Source organism: Ischnura elegans, chromosome 3 (genome assembly GCF_921293095.1).
Source record: "Ischnura elegans chromosome 3, ioIscEleg1.1, whole genome shotgun sequence".
NCBI classification, from domain to species: Eukaryota; Metazoa; Arthropoda; class Insecta; order Odonata; family Coenagrionidae; genus Ischnura; species Ischnura elegans.
Genome location: NC_060248.1, coordinates 116,464,190 through 116,486,526, shown reverse-complemented (window position 1 = coordinate 116,486,526; position 22,337 = coordinate 116,464,190). Strand labels below are relative to the sequence as shown.

The 22,337-nt window shown below is 36.4% G+C and overlaps 1 protein-coding gene across 1 annotated transcript in view; it reads left to right on the top strand.

Annotated features, from left to right (window-relative positions):
* LOC124156406 (small G protein signaling modulator 3 homolog) overlaps nucleotides 1-21,909 on the top strand; it is a 29,865-nt gene extending 7,956 nt beyond the window's left edge. The window contains exons 10-16 of the mRNA XM_046530948.1: nucleotides 5,780-5,877; nucleotides 6,889-7,080; nucleotides 7,779-7,889; nucleotides 9,913-10,080; nucleotides 11,918-12,060; nucleotides 17,042-17,202; nucleotides 20,199-21,909. Of these exons, the coding sequence (XP_046386904.1) occupies nucleotides 5,780-5,877; nucleotides 6,889-7,080; nucleotides 7,779-7,889; nucleotides 9,913-10,080; nucleotides 11,918-12,060; nucleotides 17,042-17,202; nucleotides 20,199-20,409 (1,084 nt within the window). The 3' untranslated portion in view covers nucleotides 20,410-21,909. The remainder of the gene's footprint in view (nucleotides 1-5,779; nucleotides 5,878-6,888; nucleotides 7,081-7,778; nucleotides 7,890-9,912; nucleotides 10,081-11,917; nucleotides 12,061-17,041; nucleotides 17,203-20,198) is intronic.
* The last annotated feature ends 428 nt before the right edge of the window (nucleotides 21,910-22,337 follow it).

Sequence of the window (22,337 nt, the reverse complement as noted above, 5' to 3'; positions counted from 1 at the left end):
TCACTTACCTTGGTTGACAAGGGGAAATGGAAATTGCATCAGCTAGACCCATGGCTTCTGAATTATGAAATTCTGCAGAATAGGTGTAGGCAGATTACTATAAGGCTCAAAGCTCAAGCTCATGTTTACCCCCTGTACTGCTAACTCTGGCTAAAGCTTGTCAGGAGCTATAATGTGCTGTAAAGGCAAATTATCAGTCACTAATACGAAATAGCGACTGTATGCATATATAAGAAGCCTTTTTCTCCACTCACAATTGCCAAAGCTGGTCTTTCAATTTGGCTGTTTTTCTGCTGAGTAGGTGTAAGTGCTGCATAATCAAAAATTACAAATCTCTCTTTCTTTCGTATTCTCATGGCTAAAAAATCCTATTAGGGGAAGTGCCAGTACTTATCGCAATAGAATGCTTCGGGTCGTAATGAGTGAATGACTTATTTTGTAATAGCAGCTCCTTACTTCTTTCAAATGATTTTTGACATCCCTTTGTCCATACCCAAAGGAAAATTGCTCTTTGTCATACATGGGTTTCAATGCTTCAACAGCCTTAGGCAAGTAAGCCCTATAAAAATTTAACATTCCCAATACGACAGCAGTTGTCTCTGGTTCTTATGGGCAGGACACAGAAGTGCTGGTTGTATTCCCTTTTGGAGGGTTTTTCAGTTTTATATGCATTGAATTCATTTCCTTAAAAGAGTGAATCTATTCTTCAATCATTCATACTTTTCCTCAAGCGCAAACATTATGCTCTCCAGTGAGTGACATGTGAGTTTTATTGACACACTTTGCTGAGGCACTTTCATCTCCGTACAAAGCTCTCTCATTCTGCAAAAAAACATGTCGGTGTATTAGCTACGTAGTGTTTCAAATCATCGGAATGCACTGTCCCAGACTGAAAAATCTTACCACCGATGTGCTGAAAATTTCCCAAGTCCGGAATCGATGGTGACTTTGCAATGCCACTGAACTGTGCCTCCGCTGCACAGAACACCAAACACTCCAATCATTTAGCGAGGGCTTTTTTTCTTCTGGCCTAAAAGAGTTTCATTGCCCTTGGAGGATGATGTTTTGACCTGCGATTTCTGTGGTACAGACCAATACTCTCAGCCTTTGCATGAGTGAGAATCCTTCCAGCATGATTGTGATGACGTTTTCTGAATCTGTTCTTTCATCCTCTAAAAGCGTTATTGAGCATATCCATTGGCGGAATATATCAGCATGAAAAGCCATTTTTGTTTAACTGCTAGAATAGTCACATTAAATATTCTCAAATCAAATCGATTGGGGATAGCTGGGATGTCCGAGTAAATATATTTCGCCCCTCACAGAATGAATAGGGAGTTATTTACGTCATTCTGTGATTTTTCCATGGAGTTGACCTTTTTTTAGTTTGTGCCTTGTTTGTGTTTTGAGTTTTTTCTGCTACTAGGTTCTTTGTTTCCCCGAAATGTAAAATGAAATAAATATGATTGAACTGCTTAGGTTTCAAATCATGAAAAAATAATTAAAATGGAGCAAACTATCGTAAAAGCTATACCATTTGTTCACCAATAACTGTCATTGCTAACTTTTGATCATTTATGTGTCATTAATTAGTGAAATTAGCTAACTGAGAAGGTTGAGGAATTGACCAGATTGCTGCAATATTCAGTAATCCAAGGATAAGTTTATGATTAGGGATGGTCGGATCGGATACCTCTGTTCCAAATATCCGCAGATAATGCCCTTCACGTGATACTTAAGATCCAAATTTGCTGAAGGCATTGGATCTGAATGTGAAATTTTAAATTAATCTTTCAGTGAATGCAGCGTCCCATAAGAGGAAGTGGAAATGCTACATGATTTTTTATAATCTCAGATTTTTAAACAAAGACTGCTTTCATTTTTTATTTTGTTTTATTTTTGCAATTTGACTGAATCCTGTTACGCTCCTGGGATAAATAATTTTGTTTTGCGATGTACCGTGCTGCATATTTTACAAGGTCCCTTTGTACCGTGAAATTATTTATTTACTACTTTGAACTTCGCAATAATTCTTATTCTCACCCAGCACGTACAGATCGTCAGTGAATTGGTGTAGATTCAGGTGCATGACACATTTTCTGTGGTAGAAACCACTCCATGTAAAAATCCAGTGTTTTTAATTTGCTAAAAAATATGTACTCGCTCATGCTCGCTGAAACTAATGGTACTTGCCCATGGTAGGATTACAGTGAAACCTCGATTTTATATTCCCCCATTTTACATTTTCCCTGATTTTGCACACTTTTTATCAGGTCCCAAACAATACCGTCTGTAAACAATGATACTTTATTTTACAATTTCCTCAATTTTGCACTTTTTGTAAGTGGTCCATTCAAAAGTGTAAAATAGAGGTTTCACTGTATTTTATTGATTGCAGTTTTATGAAGTAGTAGTTACATAGTAGCATACCATTGGTACAACATGCATAAGAGACATATTTTTAGGAATTCATTGCAGCAGAGTTAATAAAATCATAATGGTACAATGGGAAATGACATGAAAAAAGATGGAGTTTGACCCATTGATACTGTTTATGTATAATAATGGTTGCTATTTATATTTCAAGTGTTATGTTGTTTTATGGTATTAATAAACTGAGTTTACTGTGGAGTAGCAATGAAAATTGGTAAATTATGCATTTAAATTTCTTTGGTGGTATAGGATATTGTATATGAAAATATTTACATGATAGTGGCATGACATTTCAGTCTCCTTCTACCAAGTTTGTATCTATGTGTTATCTTATATCCTGAGCTTGACTGCCTGCATTTGTAGTGAATAGATTATTAATCCTGTCTGGTGGCTGTACCCTTCTTTTGAGTACACTTTTTTTATTTGATATGAAATTATGTTCATCAGTTTTCCTTGTGCTTCTGCTTGTGAAATTCCATTTATTTGCATATTTATTTATTTACAGTGGGCTTTGTAACAGCTGGTAATTTGTGGGGTTTGTTAACTTACTTTGTTTTTGAATAGGGCTCATTTCTGTTCTTGCTGTCTGTGCATAGTTATGAAACCAATGCATATTTTGCATACCCAGTTTTTATTTGTCAGTACAAGATTAAAGCGCTTTTAACCTCTGTCAGGATTTACATTTTTGCCTTGATCTTTTATTTGTTGCAGTTTTTTTGTGATTTAAGCATGTGCTGTTCATTCTTTTGTACATATTGATTTACATATTTTGTACATATAAATAATGTATCATAATTTGAAGTCCATTGTAAATTGCTTTTTAACAGTTGCTTTTATTATTTTGTTTTGTATTGCACTGGAAAATAAATACATACTAGTGTATTCTGTTTGCTTTGATAATATTTTAGATTAAAATTTTGTTGAGTAAGATATTTTGTGACTCGGCTATGAACAAAATCTTCAGGTGAAATGGCATGGATGCTACCATTGTTTAGTTGGGCTTGATTTTTGGATGCAATAATGTTTTATAACTGGTTCTTGGTGTGGGAATATATTATTGTAGTGATCAGAATTTCAAGCCCCCTTATGCATCAAACATTATTAATAGGTTTTGCTGACTTTTTTGTGCTGCTGCTTGAAGGCAGTGATGGCATTCTCGCAAGCAACTGACTGATTAGGAAATTGTTTCTATAAGCGTTTAATTTAGTGTCTAATTTTTATTTCTAGTTTTGTATTATATATACATCTCTTTGCCATTTTTGCTGAGTTGATCCAATACACTCAATCTCAGAGGAATTTTTTCTTCCATCAAATATTTCAAAAGTAACCTTTTCCTGTATTTTGGAAAGCCAGTTGTAATATTTGACTCATCTGTATTGAACGTGTTTTTGTTATTCTAATGCATACATAGTATGTGGTGATTGTTCTCCATCAGATTTTCAAAAATTTAAATCCTCTGAGTACCATCATTCCATGGAGAAAATTATTTTCTTGGCCAGGATACGGACCCAGACCCTTTTTAATTCTTGCCAGGGGCTCTGCATTGTCATCCCCTTTAGATTTTTGTTGGCTTTAGCATTCAAGTTGTCCAGCCTGAAATATGTTTTCAATACACAGCTTATTTTTGCACATTACTGCTGTCCCAATGATAAAGCTAGAGCTTAGAAAGCTAAGGCGATCCCCGTAGACGTTGTGCTGGGAAATAGCGATGGACTGGTCAGTGGCATATCTTTTCAGTTTCACCCCCAAGTGTTTTTAAGGTGCGAAGCGTATACTTAGGGATGATCAATTACAGTTTTAAATTATATTTCCAGTGCAGTGCATATACAGTGCATTTTTCACTTGGTGTGCATTTTCCGTGGTTAGTTTATGAAGAGCGGAGAATCTAAATTTCATCATTAGCATGGTGCTTCTTTATTAGAATGGAATTAAGAAGAAGATTTCAATAGCAATTTTTTTAGTTTCACTCACTCAGGTTAACTTTCTTATGTTTTTTGTCATTGTTTGATTTTCATTGATGAGGTTGGAGCTGATCCCAGATTTAGCTACAGGCTTGTGGTCATCACACATTCAGGTTGGGGGGAGCAAGTTCCTTTCCGTGGGCCATTTCACACTGCGAGGATCTTATTTTAGGGGTGTCCGAAGGCTTCTCTGAGGAATTGAATGTGGGACCCTTTGACCAACAGCCTAGTACTCTACCCACTAGGCTACCATGCTCCCTATTTTATTACATACCTTTTGTAATTTTCAAAATTTGTATGTGTGAACTTCATCCATATCAGTTCGTGATAAATTTTATAATCTAAAATTTCCCTTTCTTATATTTCGTCCTGTGGTGTACTCTAAATGAGTTAAGATCATGCGAAGGTATAAGTCATGTGTAGAACAAACTCAAATGATTTCAGTTTGTATGGCGAAAAAATTTATTTAGTTTGTCCAATGTCACCTCTCACAATCAGTTTAGCCAGTTGCAGATACATATGGGGAGTGCAGCTGGCACGTGCCCCCCCCCCCTTTACAGGGCTGCCTGCATTTCCGAACTGCAGATGTAACTTTTTTATATCATGAGATAGCATTGTCTTGTATATGCCTATAATCAGTTTAAATAAAACTGTCTTAAATTTTGCATGTAACTTGATTATTTTTCATTACAATAAAAATACAGGTAGCTCAAAATATCTTTTGCAATCCCCCCCTTTGAGTTTTTTTCTGTATCCGTTACTGAGGTTAACATCATCATGTCTAACTATAGCCCAACTGCAGGCATAGTTTTAAGGCCGTTTTACACAGGGCACAGATTTGCGCAGGTTAGAGCTGCATTAATTTCTAAAATGGCGTGGAATTGCGCAAACTCATGAACAAAATTAGAACAGGGGCCATTTTGCCGTCTCGCATCCACGCATTCTCGCATGTGTTCTAGCAATTCACCGCTTTACACGATGCAATTTTGATTGCGCCTTCGCACATACGTCAGATTGCGCAAGTCCGTGTACCGTGTAAAACGGCCTTTAGAATTTGTTAGTTCCAATTATTGTTTTATTTTTTTCAAATTTGATCCTTTGGTATTCTTATTTGGACATCAGTGTTGCTACTGAATTATGCATACATGGTAGTGCTAATTTTGTAGTACAATTGGTCAACATAAATTACAATGAAGGAGATTACCATTCATATCTGCAGAAATAATCAAGAGTAATTAATAGTGGCTTAAATGTTTTGAAAATACTGTCTTGTGCAGTGAAGGTGAGTGAAGTACATGGTGTTAGAAGTACCATCAAAATGGATTTATTAATAATGTGTGATAGTGTTATGTACCGCTATAAGGTAATATTTTTTTCTCTTTAAGGCGACAAGTTAAGAAATCAAAATCAATGCTGCAAGTGTTGCTTTTTGGTGATGAAGATGGGGAAGAGGATATTAAGTCGAAGAACATTCGTCAAACAGGTAATCACACAATTTTGTACCGAATTATCTTTGAAGTTGCAAATCGGGAAGCTAGCCTATCTTTAACAATTAGCATTCAGTCTTCAGAATACAGATATATTGAAAAATGTTTCTATGTTTAATTCTCTCCCTCCTATAATATTGTAATAACACAATATACATACAATGTTGCAGAAAATTTTACTTGGAAGTGTTTGCTTGATACTAGAGATTGGATATCTAAGTAAGGTGATTTAAATATTTTTTTGTAAACTTTTATAGGTTTCATGGATTTTTTATGTTAGGTTTTTTACCTCAGTATTTACTATACATATTTGTTGTATTTTGCCTAAAACAGTGTGATCATTACTGCATTGTTACTAATACAAGGCTCCTGTTTAATGATGCATTCTCTTTGAAGTAAACTCAGTCGGTGTTTAACTATTCATGTTGGAAAGAATTAGGTTTATATAAGATTTTACACTTTTCTGGCAAACAATATGTTTAAACTCTTCTCAGGATACTGCACAGGTAAGATTTTGTGAGAGTGCCGACGTTTCGGGTACTGACTCATTACCCATTCACGGTAGCCATGAGAATGGGTAACGAGGCGGAACCTGAAATGACGGCGCTCTTACAAAATCTTACTCACGCGGTATCCCAAGAAGAATTAGATTTATATTTTCATGAATGCTGGTTTTCAAATATTATTTGACTGTTGAATACTATGGGACGATTTTTGTGCCCCATATTTTCATTATTTCAACATTATTTTTGTGCTCTAGAAGAAGTATAAAAATAATACCTACTCTGTCATGTGTACATTTTATAGGTAGCAGTTCTATAGGGTTTTACAGAGATTGTGTGAGAACTCATAGTTCTTTACATGTTTAAACTTTTCTTGTTTTATCATCTTGCTTGTGCAAAGTCAGCCATATACTATCTTTACATTTCATGTATAAATTTAGGGTTATCATTTTGTTCATTATCTTTTTATAAATTGGGGGTTTAAAATTTTCTTTGATTTTGCAGAAATATTAGTGGACCTGAGGGAGGCAATTTTACAAGTTGCGAGGCACTTTATTTCTACTGACCCGAATCTGCAGCAGCAAAGTTCGAAAGTTATATTGACTCCTGACTATTCTATGGAAAGCCATGCTAAAGATCATGAAAGTTACCTTAGTGTCTCGCGCAACAGGCACAGGAGAGCAAAGGCATTACTCGGTAATTTTTCATGTGATACTATATTAATTATAATAATCGACCATTAGTTTAGTTGTTGGGATAAAATTTTGACATTTTGTGTTGAAGTAATATGTACAGTACACTCCCGATTATCCGGGCTAATGATGGGGAGAGACGGCACGAATAATCGGAAAACACGGATAACCCAAACTTTCTGTTAAATGTCTTGCAATGCTCATAATTTACCTAAAACATACAATATATTATTATTTATGCAGTTATTCTGTTATTTTAGAGTGCTTCCCGGGCTCAATGAGAGCTTTCTTTGCCAGTTCGCAATCTTTTTTTTCGGAGCGCGGTCGCGCACTGCGAGGCTTGGTAAACAGGAACACGGTGCTCCCGTGAATGCAGCAAGCGCGCGATCGCTTCCATTTTACGAAGGGAATTCTTGCCCGGTGTATCCTAGCATTAATGCAGTAATTTCGATGATTTTGCGTCCGATTTTATTTTTTTGTGAAATCGCGGAAAAATTGAACGAGATTAAAAATCATACACGGATAATCCGCTACCCGGATAAAGCGCAGCCGGATAATCGAGAGTCTACTGTAATTCACTAAAAGTCTCAAAATTCTGCTTAGTATTTTGCATTTTGCAGTTGATTTATACAATTGTTGAAACTTGTTTTCCAAGTTTTTTTTTTAAGATTTCCTCTCATCCTATTTGATATCATTTTTCAGATTTTGAAAGGCATGATGATGATGAGTTGGGTTTCAGGAAAAATGACATTATAACTATTGTTAGTCAAAAAGACGAGCATTGCTGGATTGGCGAGTTGAACGGATTACGAGGTATGTAAATGGTATCAGTCTATTGAAAGTATTGCACTCGAAAATTCATTGTATGTAATGGGCTATTTATATTTCAGTTTTCCATTGTTTGTCACACTCTCCCTTTCAAATTTTAAAGTAAATTTAAACTAAGCAAAATTTATTTTCCCTGTTTTCATTGTAAACAAATACTGTATATGTCTGAATATAGTCCCGCCTTTTTTCCAAAAATGCCTGTGGTTAATGTAAAGGGGGGACAATAATCAAATGCATTTTTTTTAACTTTTCCCGAAACTGAAGCCTCAAAATTAGGGGGGGGGGACTACATTTGGAGAAATACGGTATACATTTGGAATTGGAACGTAGTGCTGGAGGCACTTAATTTCTCTTTCTTCAAATATGGAGTCACCACTGTAAAAAAATCTAACTATTAATCACCATGCTCTCAATTTGTTTGAATTATGCAGTTAAGGAGTCATTTTCTTGAGCCCATGTTGTAGTCCAGACAGTTTCTTCAAACGAGTGTACCAGTGACTGTGAGAAAAATGCTTAAGAAAATACAACCTTCTCATCTGACCTAGTCTGCCAAACCCTCCTTATCTTTATGGCCCAAACTCTTTCTTTCATGAATGGGCAATTGGTAACCCTCTATTCTCAACCAAACTATTCCCTCCTTTGCTTGATTGTGGACTTATCCCACACCCTTGAGGTACTAGCGTGTCCTTCCACTATCCCCTCATTGCCCCCTGAAGACTGAATGCAAGAATGGAAGAGTTTTAACCAGTGTGGGTAAATATCAACCAATTTCTTTGGGTGCATGGCATCTTAGTAAACAGAAAATTACCCACTTCTTACAATATTTGTTCTATAGATTTTCATAATTTTATAAAGTTCCACTTATCCATCCATTAGTGGATGGGATCCTTCCCTGAGGCCCTCCAAGAAAGGAATAGGTGGTATTCAAAGGGTATTCTATCTGCTCTTTCCCTTGTGGCAGTAGAAAAGACTTATGTTAGGCCTCACCAAATTTTCCCATTTTTTTCAGAGTGGAAGACATGATCTAAATACCGCACTGAAGGACTAAGCTATCTCATCTTGTCTTTGCGAGCTGACAATTTGGTCATTCACTCTGACCAAAAATCGAGATTGAGTTAAAGACTTTGGTGGATGGAAGGGAAATATAAATTAGGATGAAAAAAATTTCGTCATTCAGCCATCCTTGCATAAGTTTGAAATTTAAAAAATACAAAATTTGCCACCCACTTTTCGTGGGTTGATGATGTCATTTGACTTTCGGTTCATTTACGTGATCGAGGAGAAGCTTTTGTAAATGAAGAAATTGCTATCATTAGGTTGAACAACAATGAACCACGTGGAACCCATTAACAAGACCAAGGAGTGGCAGAGAACTCAGTAGGCATTATTTCCTGACATAATCAACCTGGCTGCAAAAGGGTGTAGATTTCTCACTGAGAATAGCTCAAAAAGTAGGTATCTGATCGACGAAGGGGAAAATAGTGGTGTTTTTATTTTTCACTCTATCACAGTTAACATAAAAAGATAATTGGTGAACAAGCTCACTATCAAATCTCTTATATTCAGGATGACGGCTCTTCTGCATTGGTCAGGGAAGGGGGTAAATTGTGGGGGGAATATGGAGCACTTAATGTTCAATTAGGGAAAGGTTCCATCTTTGACAGTGTACTTGGCCTTCTACTTCTGTCATGGAGTTGGGTCATGTTTGGCTGACATGCAACATGAAAAAATCATATCGTTCATTACCTCTCAATCAAGGTTATCCACTCTTTGGTGTACACCAAATTTCCTTAATATACAATAATTTTGGGCACAAAGAGGATCAGGTAGGCTTTCACCATTTCATGATAATTTCTTTCAAATCTGCAATTATGTAATGTCTAAATGGGACTGGATACATGATTGAAACCAAGTTTATAGTGTTGTGGAAAATTACCAGTGTTCTTTAATGAAGAAATTTAGTCTTATTACATCCAAAGTTTGATAATTCCATTGCCTTACCTTTTAGGCTGGTTTCCTGCTAAATTTGTGGAATTGCTGGATGAAAGAAGCAAGCAGTACTCCTGTGCTGGCGATGACAGTGTGTCACAAGCAGTGACTGACCTAGTTCGAGGTACACTTTGCCCTGCAATAAAGCAGGTCCTGGAACATGGAATGAAGAGGCCTTCATTTTTAGGTATTGTTTTCAAATGTCCTTATGTTATTGCTTTAGTTTAAGTGGGTCACTCGTTGGTTCTCTGTTATATGTATCAATAGTTTCAGCATCTTTCAATTGTATGGTTTAGCTCTATTCCTCGTTATATGTGAAGGTATCTCTGTTCCACTGTGGAAGAGAAATAGACATTCTTAAATTACTACCTGAAGGACATGTTAAAGCCTTAACAGTTTGCGTGAAAAATATTTTTCAGTGGTTTCATGCATAATTGCTTAGTAAAGGCCCTGTGGTAATTATTTTTAATGTCACTATTGTTGGACTTCTGGCTGGTTTGGTGTCATTTTTTACCATTTGGGAGTTACTATTTTTCTCAGTTTGTTTTATCTTCTGGCTATAAATATTTTTTTAGTGATGGCATTTTACAAATGTCAAATAAAAACTTTTGGGCTATGTGGCTGCATCAGTTTTCGGGTGGCCCCAACGTTTTCCAGCTGATGCTGGTCATTTTTTCAAGGGAATCTGATGCAGTAGGAATTTTTATTAATACATATGTATTGGTATCTGTGTCAGGGGGTGGGGCATGGGAGCGGGAGGTTGGAGGAGTAGGTTGTCAAGTGTTTTTCTGGATTATGGGTTGCCAAGTACGACTTATTTTAAGGTCGGTGTCTCTGTTAAAATTGTTCTTTTCCTCTTTAGTTATTTCAATTGCCTCTCTGATGAGTCTCTGTTCAAAACCTTTCACTTTAGCAACAGTTTTTGTTTCTTTAAGGTCGATTGTGTCTCTTCAGCTACCGCGGACTTCGTTGACAGTCGAAATGCTCTCTCTTGGTGTGTTTTGACTGATCTACCTGTTAAACTGATGTCGTTTTTCCAACAGGTCTGACAAGGAATTCAGTAGACCCCTTCGACTTGTAGTGGAGTTCTATCCATGATGGTTTTGAGAGATGTTTTATCTGCATGCGAGGAGAGAAGATTGTCCTTATCTGAAATTTTCGTAGGATGTTTCCTATTCTGTCAGTGGTCCCCTTTATGTATGGCAGGAAGGCTTTTGTTGGGTTGCTGAGGTCCTATTTGAGGAGTTTGCGGCTTCTGCGGTGTTGTTTTTTTCTTCGCAATTCTTTTTTAGGACCTCATTAAATGTTCGTGAGGTAATTCTGTCGTCGGATCCATTTCCCCGCAGGATGGCCTTTAGTTTCTGCCTTTCTTCGGGAAAGTTGTTTTGGTCACTTACCTTGTGGGAGCAGTGAATCAAGGTGTTGACCACTTCATTTATTTAGGCTTGGTGATGATGAGATATGGCATTGGTTGCTATCGGTGCTCGATATACTGTGTGCCCTAATGTTCCATTCTTCTTCTTTTCCACAAGAATGTCCAAGAATGGAAGTTTTCCGTCTTCTTCCACCTCCATTGTAAACTTGGTTGTTGTTATGGTTGTTGATACCGTTCAAACAATTATAAAATTCTTGCCGTGCGTCCAAATAATAAAGCATCATATATTTATCTCACCCAAATCTATGGTTTGTGGGAGGTGTACTTGATTGCTGTTTTCTCTGTGTGTTCCATAAATATGTTTGCTTTTAACAAAGAATTAAGAGGACAAAGTTGCTATTATCACAAAAATTGATTATTACCATAAGTTCTGCCAAATCTATGCATTCTTTTTGAAAATTCCGTGAAATGGCCACAAAGATCTTTGTCATTATCTTAATGTTATGCCTCAGCATGCACAGAAGCACAATATTTAAGACCCTGAATTTAGGGTTAACAAGGTTTACATGTACATATTTAGTGTCTTTACATGAGTAATATCTGATGAAGGACATTTATTCTCATATATTTTGATTTGCTTATCCACCAGGAGGTACTTGCCATCCTTGGCTCTTTATCGAGGAAGCTGCTTCCAAAGAGGTGGAACGAGATTTTGAATCTGTTTATAGTAGACTTGTTTTATGTAAAACATATCGCCTTGATGAAGATGGCAAAGTTTTAACTCCAGAAGAAGTAAGTGCTTTCTGCATTCATATCTATGTATTCTATTCCAGTTATGTTGTATTTCTCAAATGTTTCAGTGGCTGTGAAAGCTATCATTCTTGAATCTATGAGAACTATTCTATGAACTAGTTAGAAAGGGCATAACATTTCATGCATTGTGGTTGAGCTTTCAAAATTGTTACATATTGCCTTATGTAATTACTTTAACACTTTGGGTGCTGGGTGAATATCACCAGGGGCGGAATTCTGTACACGGATACCGACGATCGTCGGTGTCGGTAGCTACCGACGATCGTCGGTAGCACCGATAGAAATGTGATTCACAAAACGCCGCTACCGACAGATTGTCGGTGCAACCGACAAATTCGTGACGTAGTGCTTTTGTCGGTACGAAAGTGGCACCCGCACGCGAGGCTAGGTGCCTCGACCAATCATATTTCTCCTTTGTTTCCATTAAACAAATGAGGCTCCGAAAACGCCATCTGTTATTCGTCAGCCCGCGAAGAAGTTAAACAGAGTTGATCACTGCTTTGTGAGATATTTACGATGTTTAATCACTCTGCGAACACAATTTCTTACTCCCGTTGGTGCGATGTGGCTTGTATTCCGAGATTTTGCTGTATTTACCATCGGATTTTTTCTAGCCCAAGTAAAAGAGCCTTTATATTCAAGGATTCAACGGTCGTTGATAGAAGAACACCGGCAACATTTGGTGCTCAATGTATTGTAATTTTCAAGTATAATTGTCTTGAAGAGGACTTTGTCTGCTACATAAATGTTCACCTACGCTTATTATAATTGTATTCTTGGGATTAGCAGTGACGAAATTATTTTTATTAGTATTGTAACAATGTACCTTCATCTTGAGCCACGGCTTGTTTACATCGTTTGCCTCATTGTTCGCCGCAAGTCCGATACTTCCACAAGGGTAATTATTTAATTAGAAAACATTTTTGTCGCTTGAATTCACATTTTGGGCTATTTAAAATACATTCGTTGAGAAAAACACCGAGATTCCGCGGATGTCACGGAAGGTATCATCAGTATCATTGCGTCAAGTGTTGTGATTGTGAACTTGAGTGACATACTTTACGCTATCTATTTGGAACTGCATACTTTTGCATTTTGATACCATTTGTGTGTTATTTCAAACTTTGCGTTGATATGACTTTGACTAAATATGCTTGATCAGTGTTAATTTGTGAAATACCGTTGAAAGTATTAAGGTTTTCTCGTGTTGAAATGAAATTTTTGTAGTTTTATGATGAATAATTCATTAAATGTTTCCTTGTTTCGTGCAATCATTCTTTTTATTTGCCCCTTTCTACCGATGGAATACACGGTACGTACCTACTCAGTGCTCTTATAGTAATAATGAAAATCTATCTTGAAGTCCCGTACGGTGTTTGGTTATTATGGTGAAGTAAATTCAGCATTAATTTTACGGGAAGTTTTGTGCACCGGTAACGACGTCAAAGAGTGAGAGGAGTTAAGTGATGCCATTTATATTCTTATTATTATAATATAGTAGCAATATGCTTTTTCTATTTCGTCGTTGCTGTCTGATACTCTCAAGAGTACTTACGAAGGTAGGAGAGGTATTTTCATTATAAACCCCATTCTCAGATGCTCACATAGGGTATTGAAGTTAATATGAAAGTGAACGAAATGTCCACGTATATATTTCATTGAAAGTGCATCAATAGGCATTCGTTTTTATTGAAAATATAAATTAATTTCGGATCCAAACTTTACGAATCAACAATAGATACCTATCGTGTCTTGTTGTGAGTAATTTAAAAGCAAAGCAATACGTTACATACTAAAAATTACGGAATATTTATAATGTAAAAGACCTTACGCTGTTGGAACGCATAATGTAATATACGTGTAACATTGGCAAAGTTAAATACTGCTCTCCCTATGTAAAGTTTACGTTTCAAGTGTTTAATCAATCATTTTTATTATAAATAACATACAATTAGAGCGCTTACACGGATCTAGCGTCGTAGATTATGATTTAAAATCGTCAGCTTAGGCCGAAAAGTGTAAACAAAAGTCCGCCATGTTGCTAAAAATTTGTCGGTAGGTCCTACCGAGCGTTTTGAAATCGTCGGTATGTACCGACGGGTTTACCGACAACTGTCGGTGGGATAACGACAATCGTCGGTAAAACGTGTCTCCTGAATCGCTCGTACCGAGACTTATCGGTAGGACCGGCTTACCGACAGCGACAATCGTCGGTACGGTGTACAGAATTCCGCCCCAGGTCTTTACCCCAGTGCTGGCTATTTTTTGCACTTTTCAAAGCGATGTTACAAAAAGAATTTTTAAGATATGCATGAGTGAATAGCATTAGTTTTAAGACCATACTTTTATCTTTTGAATTCATATTGAAATATTTTGTGTATCATAATGCATAAAGAAACTGCAGAAGCTAAAAAAAAGCCCATATTTGAATTTTCAAAAAGTTGAAAAAATCATTGTTTTTCATAAATTTATTTATAAAATAATCACAACACCCTAATTTGAAATAGTAATTACCAATATTTGTAATTATCATAGTAATCAACATTTAAAATGATCATAATCAATATTTGAACAATAATAAAAATCCAATTATATAGCTAAATCGCGAAGTTCTTCCTTGTGTGGAAAAGCTGGAAGCATGGCTCTATGCAGAGACCAATGTTACATGCATTACACTGCTAGGAAGTACATTTTCTGGCAGCTTTCCCAGTTGTTTTTCGCCCTTTTTCGGAGCACACCCTACACCTCTTTTGAGCCTTCTTTTGTACTGATGGTATGGGAATTTTTTCAATGAAATGCTTTTCAGATATTCTAGTTATCTCGGCTCTGGCGTTTTCAAGGGGCGATTCGTCTTCCAATGTAACTAACTCTGAACAAATTTTTTGCGTAAAATAGGTGACTGCAACAGATTTTTGGCTTAACTGATTGTACATGATTATGTGTTATTTGTCACTGCCATAACTATTAGGTGGACTGCCAGCTTACGCCACCACTTCACTGATCGATGATCCAGGGCACCGTAACGAATTAGTTGATCACTTAGGTCTACACCAAATTTTTTCTTGTAATAATCTATTACTATCGCAGGTTTAGTTTTCTCCCTTCCTCTGCGATCTTTGAAAGTGATCATGTCACTTTTATGTCAAGTGGAGAGCAGAAACACATCACGTTTGTCTTTCCAACGCTGGACTAATATATTTTCCTGTCGCGCGAAAACATGCTCTCCACGAGATAGGCGAGTATTTTTTATCACCATTGGAATCCCCGCCCTATTTTTCATGATAGTACCTACTAATCCCGTTTGAAGGCTTTCCAATTCACGGGCCAGGGCAATGCTTGTGTAAAATCGGTCTGTATATAATGTGTGACCCTTATTAGCAAGCGTAGCCAAAAGTGGCAATGAAAAACATCCACATTCCAAACAAAACCACTGCTTGCTTCTGAGAGCATGTAGAGTTTTATTCCATATTTGCTTGGCTTCTGAGGCATGTACACTTTGTAGCAAAACCTACCAAGAAAGGGACAAATTCCTTCATCTACAGTTATATCCTCCGCAGGTTGGTAGGATTTTTGAAATTTATTTCGAACATCCTTTAGTAATGGACGCACTTTGAATAGGGCGTCGTGACCGTCTACGCCTTTTTCAATGAATAATTGGTTGTCCGCAAGATGGAAATTTCCTAAGATTGAAAGAAATCTATCTCTAGAGAAAACACCAGACAGAAGCCACACGCCAAGACGGGATCAGTGCTCCAATGATCAGGGATACGAGGACGTTTGCTAAATCTCATGTGCATTATAACGGCAAGAAACCTTTTTACGTCACCTCGAGTCACTGTTTTCCAGGATTGCAATCTGCCATTTGCGGATAGTAAGTTTCCTCTCCTCAGTTTTGCAATTCTTTGCCTTGCATATAAGTTCGTATGTTCCTTGATACGATTTATCAAATCGATGTCAAAAAATGTTCAAAAAATCCATCATCTCACTTGAACTATTTAGCCCAGAATTTGATTTTACATCATAGTCACCAGTGAAGATTACATACTTCAATAATGGAAAGGTTATCGTTAGAATAGAGGATCGAAAAGTAGCTAAGTTCCATATCCCAAATAAAAACCTTGGGAACTGCGTCAATATCACTCCAAATACCTCCCGGGCCCGCTCGTCTGTTAGTTGACCGTCTGCCTCTAGGTGCACCTCAACGATTGCACATCATTTTTTGAACTTCTCCTCGCTTACTTAGTTCTTGCACCATTTCTGGTTCGTTCAAACCTTCAGACTCTAAAATAAATATCATATAAACAATGAAAACAGTAATTGTACGAATAAATATTGCGCAAAAAAATATATAAAAGAAGTCAAAAAAAGGTCACGCGGGTTGCGTTACTAAACGCAAGAAATGGAAATTACCTATTGAACTATCTTTGCTGGGCATATAATCAGCATCGCATTCTGAGTCCTCAAAATCACTTTCACTATCATCGCTGTCGAAACAATTCAACGGATTGGCAATGTCTTCGTCGGCGAGATTTCGCTCCGTGATCACTGGCGAAAGGACACACAAATGACGAACGAGGTAGGGATTTTCGAGCCTTCGGACACATTTTGTCTTGACGGAAAAAATATGACGAAATATATGACTTTGTGGCATTAACTTCACCTATAAGAGCAAATGCATGAATCCGAGTAATACCAGCGGTGTAACTTTGAGGCGGGAGCCGCTACAATGTAAGCAAAATGCCCGTCGTAATATTACGCCGGCCGCAAATTCTGCAACACCTCGCGCGGCGTAATATTACGCCGTTAGCACTCAAAGTGTTAAAGTTAATACTAGCATATTTGTGGTGTGAGCATTGCTTCTTTCTCTAAGTTTGAATTCATAATTTTTATGATAAGTAAGCATATGTTATTCTTATATTTATGCTTATTCTTTAACGGTTATTTTTTATCTAATTTTAAGTTGCTGTATAGATGTGTGCAAGCTATCAACCTCACTCATGATTCTGCTCATGCTCAAATGGATGTCAAGCTCAGGAGTTTGATTTGCTTGGGACTCAACGAACAAGTTCTTCACCTGTGGCTTGAGGTCTTATGTTCCTGTGTTCCTGTTGTTCAGAAATGGTGAGTCTTAGGTAGTAAGTGATTGTTGAATACAGTACACCCATGTCTCGTATAGCGCAATTTTGATTAGCGCAATTTCGATATAGCGCAAATTCGTTCCTCGGGGAAACATTGCAACGCAGTGTAGCCTAATCAAAAATCTTAAACGCTCTCGTGATAAAACGTGAACTTGCGCTAAGTACACACGAAATTGCTATCATTTTACGCATATTAATAGTATTGCTTGCTTCAAATCTTCTAATTTGTTTATGTATTAATCGAAATCTATTGCTGTGCAATGGCCAAAAGCATTACTCGTCATTGGGTCCAGATAGTCGGCCTTTACCGAAGTAATTTATCTCGTCTCCTTAACAGAATGAGTTAATTTAGATCATAAATTAAGCGTGGGGCTAGTGGAAATGAGTTTTTTTAAGCAATACTGGTTGAGACGTAATTTTTGCCGTCATAGGTTATCGGGCGATTGACTTCCAGGTAGAGGGTCTACGCTAAAACCTTCAAGGCCATCGGTATTCACGGGGGAGAAATGGAGCGGTGGCCGAGTTGCGTATGAATAGCATCAACACATAAAAGGGTCCGGTATAGAGTCTCAAACACAATAGCTTCGTTCCCTCCCCGCAGTCGTAGGCCCTCCGCGTCTCAAGAATACAGTTCAGCAGTAGAAGGTGATTTCGATAGAGCCATGCAGAGTAAAAACCAAGAGAAAATGGCAAAAAATAGGAATGCGGGTAGAAAAATCAAGAAAAACCATAAACCTAGAAGAGAAATTGATATAGGTCAATTGCTTTGAAAATGGAGAACGTCAAAGCGATATTGCGCGGAAGTTTAAACGCACGATGCCTTATTCTGAATAAATACGAAGTTAAAACATCAGTGACCTCAGCCGCACCAACTTCAACCAAGCGGTCTACACATACGGAAAGTTCATAGTGAATCAGTACAAAAAGACGAGAGTGGTAATCGCTCCGAGACATTTAGTGAAAGCTCCGGTTGGTTCCAGAATTTAAACGGCAAGCAGGTATTTTCAGTGCGGCACGGCGATATCAGGTGAATCTGCAAGTGTTGATAGCGCAGTCACCACAACATTTTCTGATGAACTCCAAGCTGTGATTGAAAGTGGCTCCTTTCCCCCTCAACTAGTTTTTAGTGTTGACGAGACGATATTCTTTTGGAAAAGAATGCATTCTCGTTCATTCATTTTCAGGGAAGGAAAACCTGGGTCAGGTTTCAAGGCATTTAAAGACTGTTTCATGTAGCTGCTAATGACTCGGAGGACTTCAAATTAAAATGATTTATCATTCATAAACTCCGCTAGCTATGAAATGGCATTCAAAGTAGCATTTGCCTGTCATTTCGATGAGCGACAAAAGGGCCTGGGTGACAAAATAGTTGTTTTTAGACTGGTCTGAAAAATCGTCAACTGCCGGCAATGCATTACGAACCCCTGAGATAGCAGATGTTAGCCCACCCGCACGACAGGAGGGAATTTCAAAAGCTCGTAAGAATTTTTTTTAACGTGAATAAAAGTCTTCAAATGCGTGCATACTATCTTTAAATATGTTTTAAACTATAAAAATTTATATAAATAATGTTTTATAAGGCTATTTATGGGAATATATATGTTTTAGAGGAAATTCAATACCCAAGACCTATGCTACCAGGAACGCATCCCTATCTTCCCAATGTTAAAACGCTCTCGTATAACGCAAATTCGTATAGCGCAAAGACCCCAAGGAACGCATCCCTTGCGCTATATGAGACATGGGTGTACGTCATAACATGTAAAGTTGAAAACAATCATGGTAGTTCATTATCCTCTGAACTTCTTGATTGATTCGATAATGGTTCTCTGAAGTAGCAGGAAAGAGAATTTACAGTGAAAATAAGCTAAATCCCATTTAATCATTAAAAAATAAGCCATTAGCAATAGATATTTCATCTTCAGAGGTTTTACTCTATGATCTGCAGGTTAGGCATGTTAGAGGAAATTCATTTCGCTCATACTCAAGCTCTTGTGCATACATTTTTAAAACTGTTTAAATACATTTGAAATAAAAAATTCCAATATAATTCGGACATTTGTTTGATTTTGTAGCAGTGGATTCATTTACGTTGATTTTGTATAACCAATTCCTCCTATTACGTAATGATCTCTTTCTATGTGATGTAATTCTCTGTATTAATTGTCCAGACGGACGGACAATCATCTTAGAGTAAGTTTCTACCGTGCTCGCAGGGTTGATAAAAATCATGATTTTTTTTCAAAAAAATCATTTTTGTTGATTTTTTTTATTTTAATCAGATTTTATTGATTTAAATCGGATTTTATTGATTTAAATGAGATTTTTATGATTCTCCATTTATCAAAAATTCAGTTATCTGCAAAACTAACTATTTGGGCAGCATATTGGAGAATGATCGTTTGCAGAAACAATAAGAGGCAACATACTCTAAACTTAATACAACATTTAGTCAATCAGGGGAGAGAACTATGGAAATGCCAATGATATCAAATTAAAAATTACACCAGCATAATATAAAATTGCCATTAGAAGTATCAAATGTGCAATATTATGCGGTTCTAAAGCATATGAAGTTTAGAAAAATTCTGTAATTGCAACTTTGTATGGTGCCTACGCTTAGAAGTTAAATCAGAAAACAATTTTTTTTCAACGGATACACTAGTATTGTAACCAAAGCCATTTTTTTTTAATTTTCACGTTACATGCATTCCTACAGTATCATTTCTATTTAAGAGCCACCATTGTGCTAATAACTGTCGATTCATTGTATTAATTAAGAAATAAAAATCAAAATTATACACTTACAGCTTTCTTTTCTTGACTCTTTAAAAATCAAACATATAGATCACATTATGATTTAAATCACCTGATTTTTTTAAATAAAAATCAAGTGATTTAAATCAATCAAACCTGCGTGCTCGTTTCATTGTCGAATAACTGCATGATTATCATGAGCGAAATCTTTTCATTTTGCAGGTTTCACCCATGGAGTTTTGTGTGCAGTCCTGGTTGGGTTCAAGTGAAGTGTGAACTGAGGGTTCTCTCTCAGTTTGCGTTTAGCCTTAGCCCTGATTGGGAGCTGCCCCCTCATGCACGTCGTTCCCACCATTCACAACAGTTACAGCCTTTGAAAGATGGTGTTAGGGATATGCTTGTCAAGCACCACCTATTCAGTTGGGACCTGTGAGGTGTGTGTGCATCAGTGGTTTTGGGTGATAAATTCTGATCACTCCTTGAAAGACCACAGAGACTGTCAGTGAATACATTATTATGAGAAGAATGTGGAAGATAATCTTGGATCTGAATCAAGTCATTTGGTTGGCTTCTTTATTTAATATGTTATTTTGTTGAAAATTTTTCGTGAGCAGTGAAGGATCAGTTCACTTAAATTAATTTTTTTCCGGTGAACAGATTAATTTCTTCATCAACTATTAAACCTTAATCTAGTATTAGATTTACTTACCATTGCACTAATTGTGAATGTGTTATGTACAAGCAATTATATCTTGTTCAAGATAGGGTCTTTTAATATAAACTTATTGGTACAATATTTTATATGACAAAAAATTGAGGCATCGAGTGGAAAGAACTTAAATGATTTGCCTTTCAGTGCATTTAATGATAAAAATCATTGTTAAAGGATAATTCCTAAGACTGGCTTGAATTGTGAAAGTGTTAGATATTTTTAAATTAATGATTTTTTTGTTGTTGGTGTTGTTAGAATGTATGTTGAGAAATTAATTGATATTTTATTTTAAATCATCTATTTATTTACTATAAAGTAAAATTTGCATAAAGTTATACTGCTTGAATCATGCTGAAAATGTTCAAATCATTAGTCTATGTCTTTCGTATAGAGAGTCATTGATATCATGCTTGCATACTAATCTTAGAGTGAGATGTTTGCATTGAACCTTCATTTTATAACTGGCCCATTATTTTTTTATAACATTGAATCATCTAAAGTACATGAACAGTTTTTAGTTTCTAATATAAGTTAATAATACTTAATGATTGAAAATGGCTTTGGTTTTGCCTTTTGCTGCAAATACCTTACATGACTGTGATGGTGAAACTGCAGACTAGGAATTGTAAAGAAATATTTGCGTACTGTTAACATATAATATCCTGTTGTTATACCTTTTTCATTTTTTGGCTTGAAAGCTCATAATGTACATAATTGCCATTTGTGGTTCATGTATTCATAACTCTTTCTGGTGTATGTGGTTTATAATGATGATATATACATGATAAAAACCAAAGAATCCAAGCAGACTTCAGCTGTTGATTCAGACAAGGTGAAAAAAATCTTTGACATAAGTTTTGATCACCAATTGCTTTTATCTTTTCAATTTATGCATTCCTGTGATTTATACTTTTGTTGTAATTCTTTTATTTTTCTGATGCTTGAAAAGTGATTTCATTGTGATATCGATAACTTTATTGTACTGGGAGAATGTTGCATCATTCTTAATGTTAGTTTTTCTTCCTAATTTATTTTGTCTTCCCTCATTGCTATGCATGACAGGTGAAAAAATGAGGCCTGATGTTGGCTGTAACTGATTGTGTTTTAAATGAAATCTCTCAACATTGCAGCTTACAGCCTGTACACCTTGGCGTGCTCTTAATGAAGTTTTTATTACTTGGTCAAACTGAAATAAATTGAAGAATAATTTTTTAATGTCAATCCCTTAAACTTGTTTTTTTGCATTTTTTTATTCCTAATTGTGAGATCCTATGAGTTTGTGATTTCAACTGAGGGGCCTTATTTTTACCATGGAAACTACCCAAATTTATGCATAGGAGTTAACACTTATTAGCAATAGCCAATAACCAGGACGATATGATTTTTATTTCATTGGAAAATTAAGCTACTTAAAATTATTACGTAGGCACAATCATGAGTGAAATAGGCATTCTAGATCACTAGAGCAGAAGGCAAGGACATGTCAGAAATCAATTAAATTTTCAGAATGGCTGCAATGCTGTAACTTATGTGTCTACCTATAAAACTGAGTCTGGGTTGGAGTGATTTTTCATAATATGCAAATGCATACATATTATGTAGTTTTTTTTAGTAACATAACTTTCCTTCATTGATACAGTGAACTCATG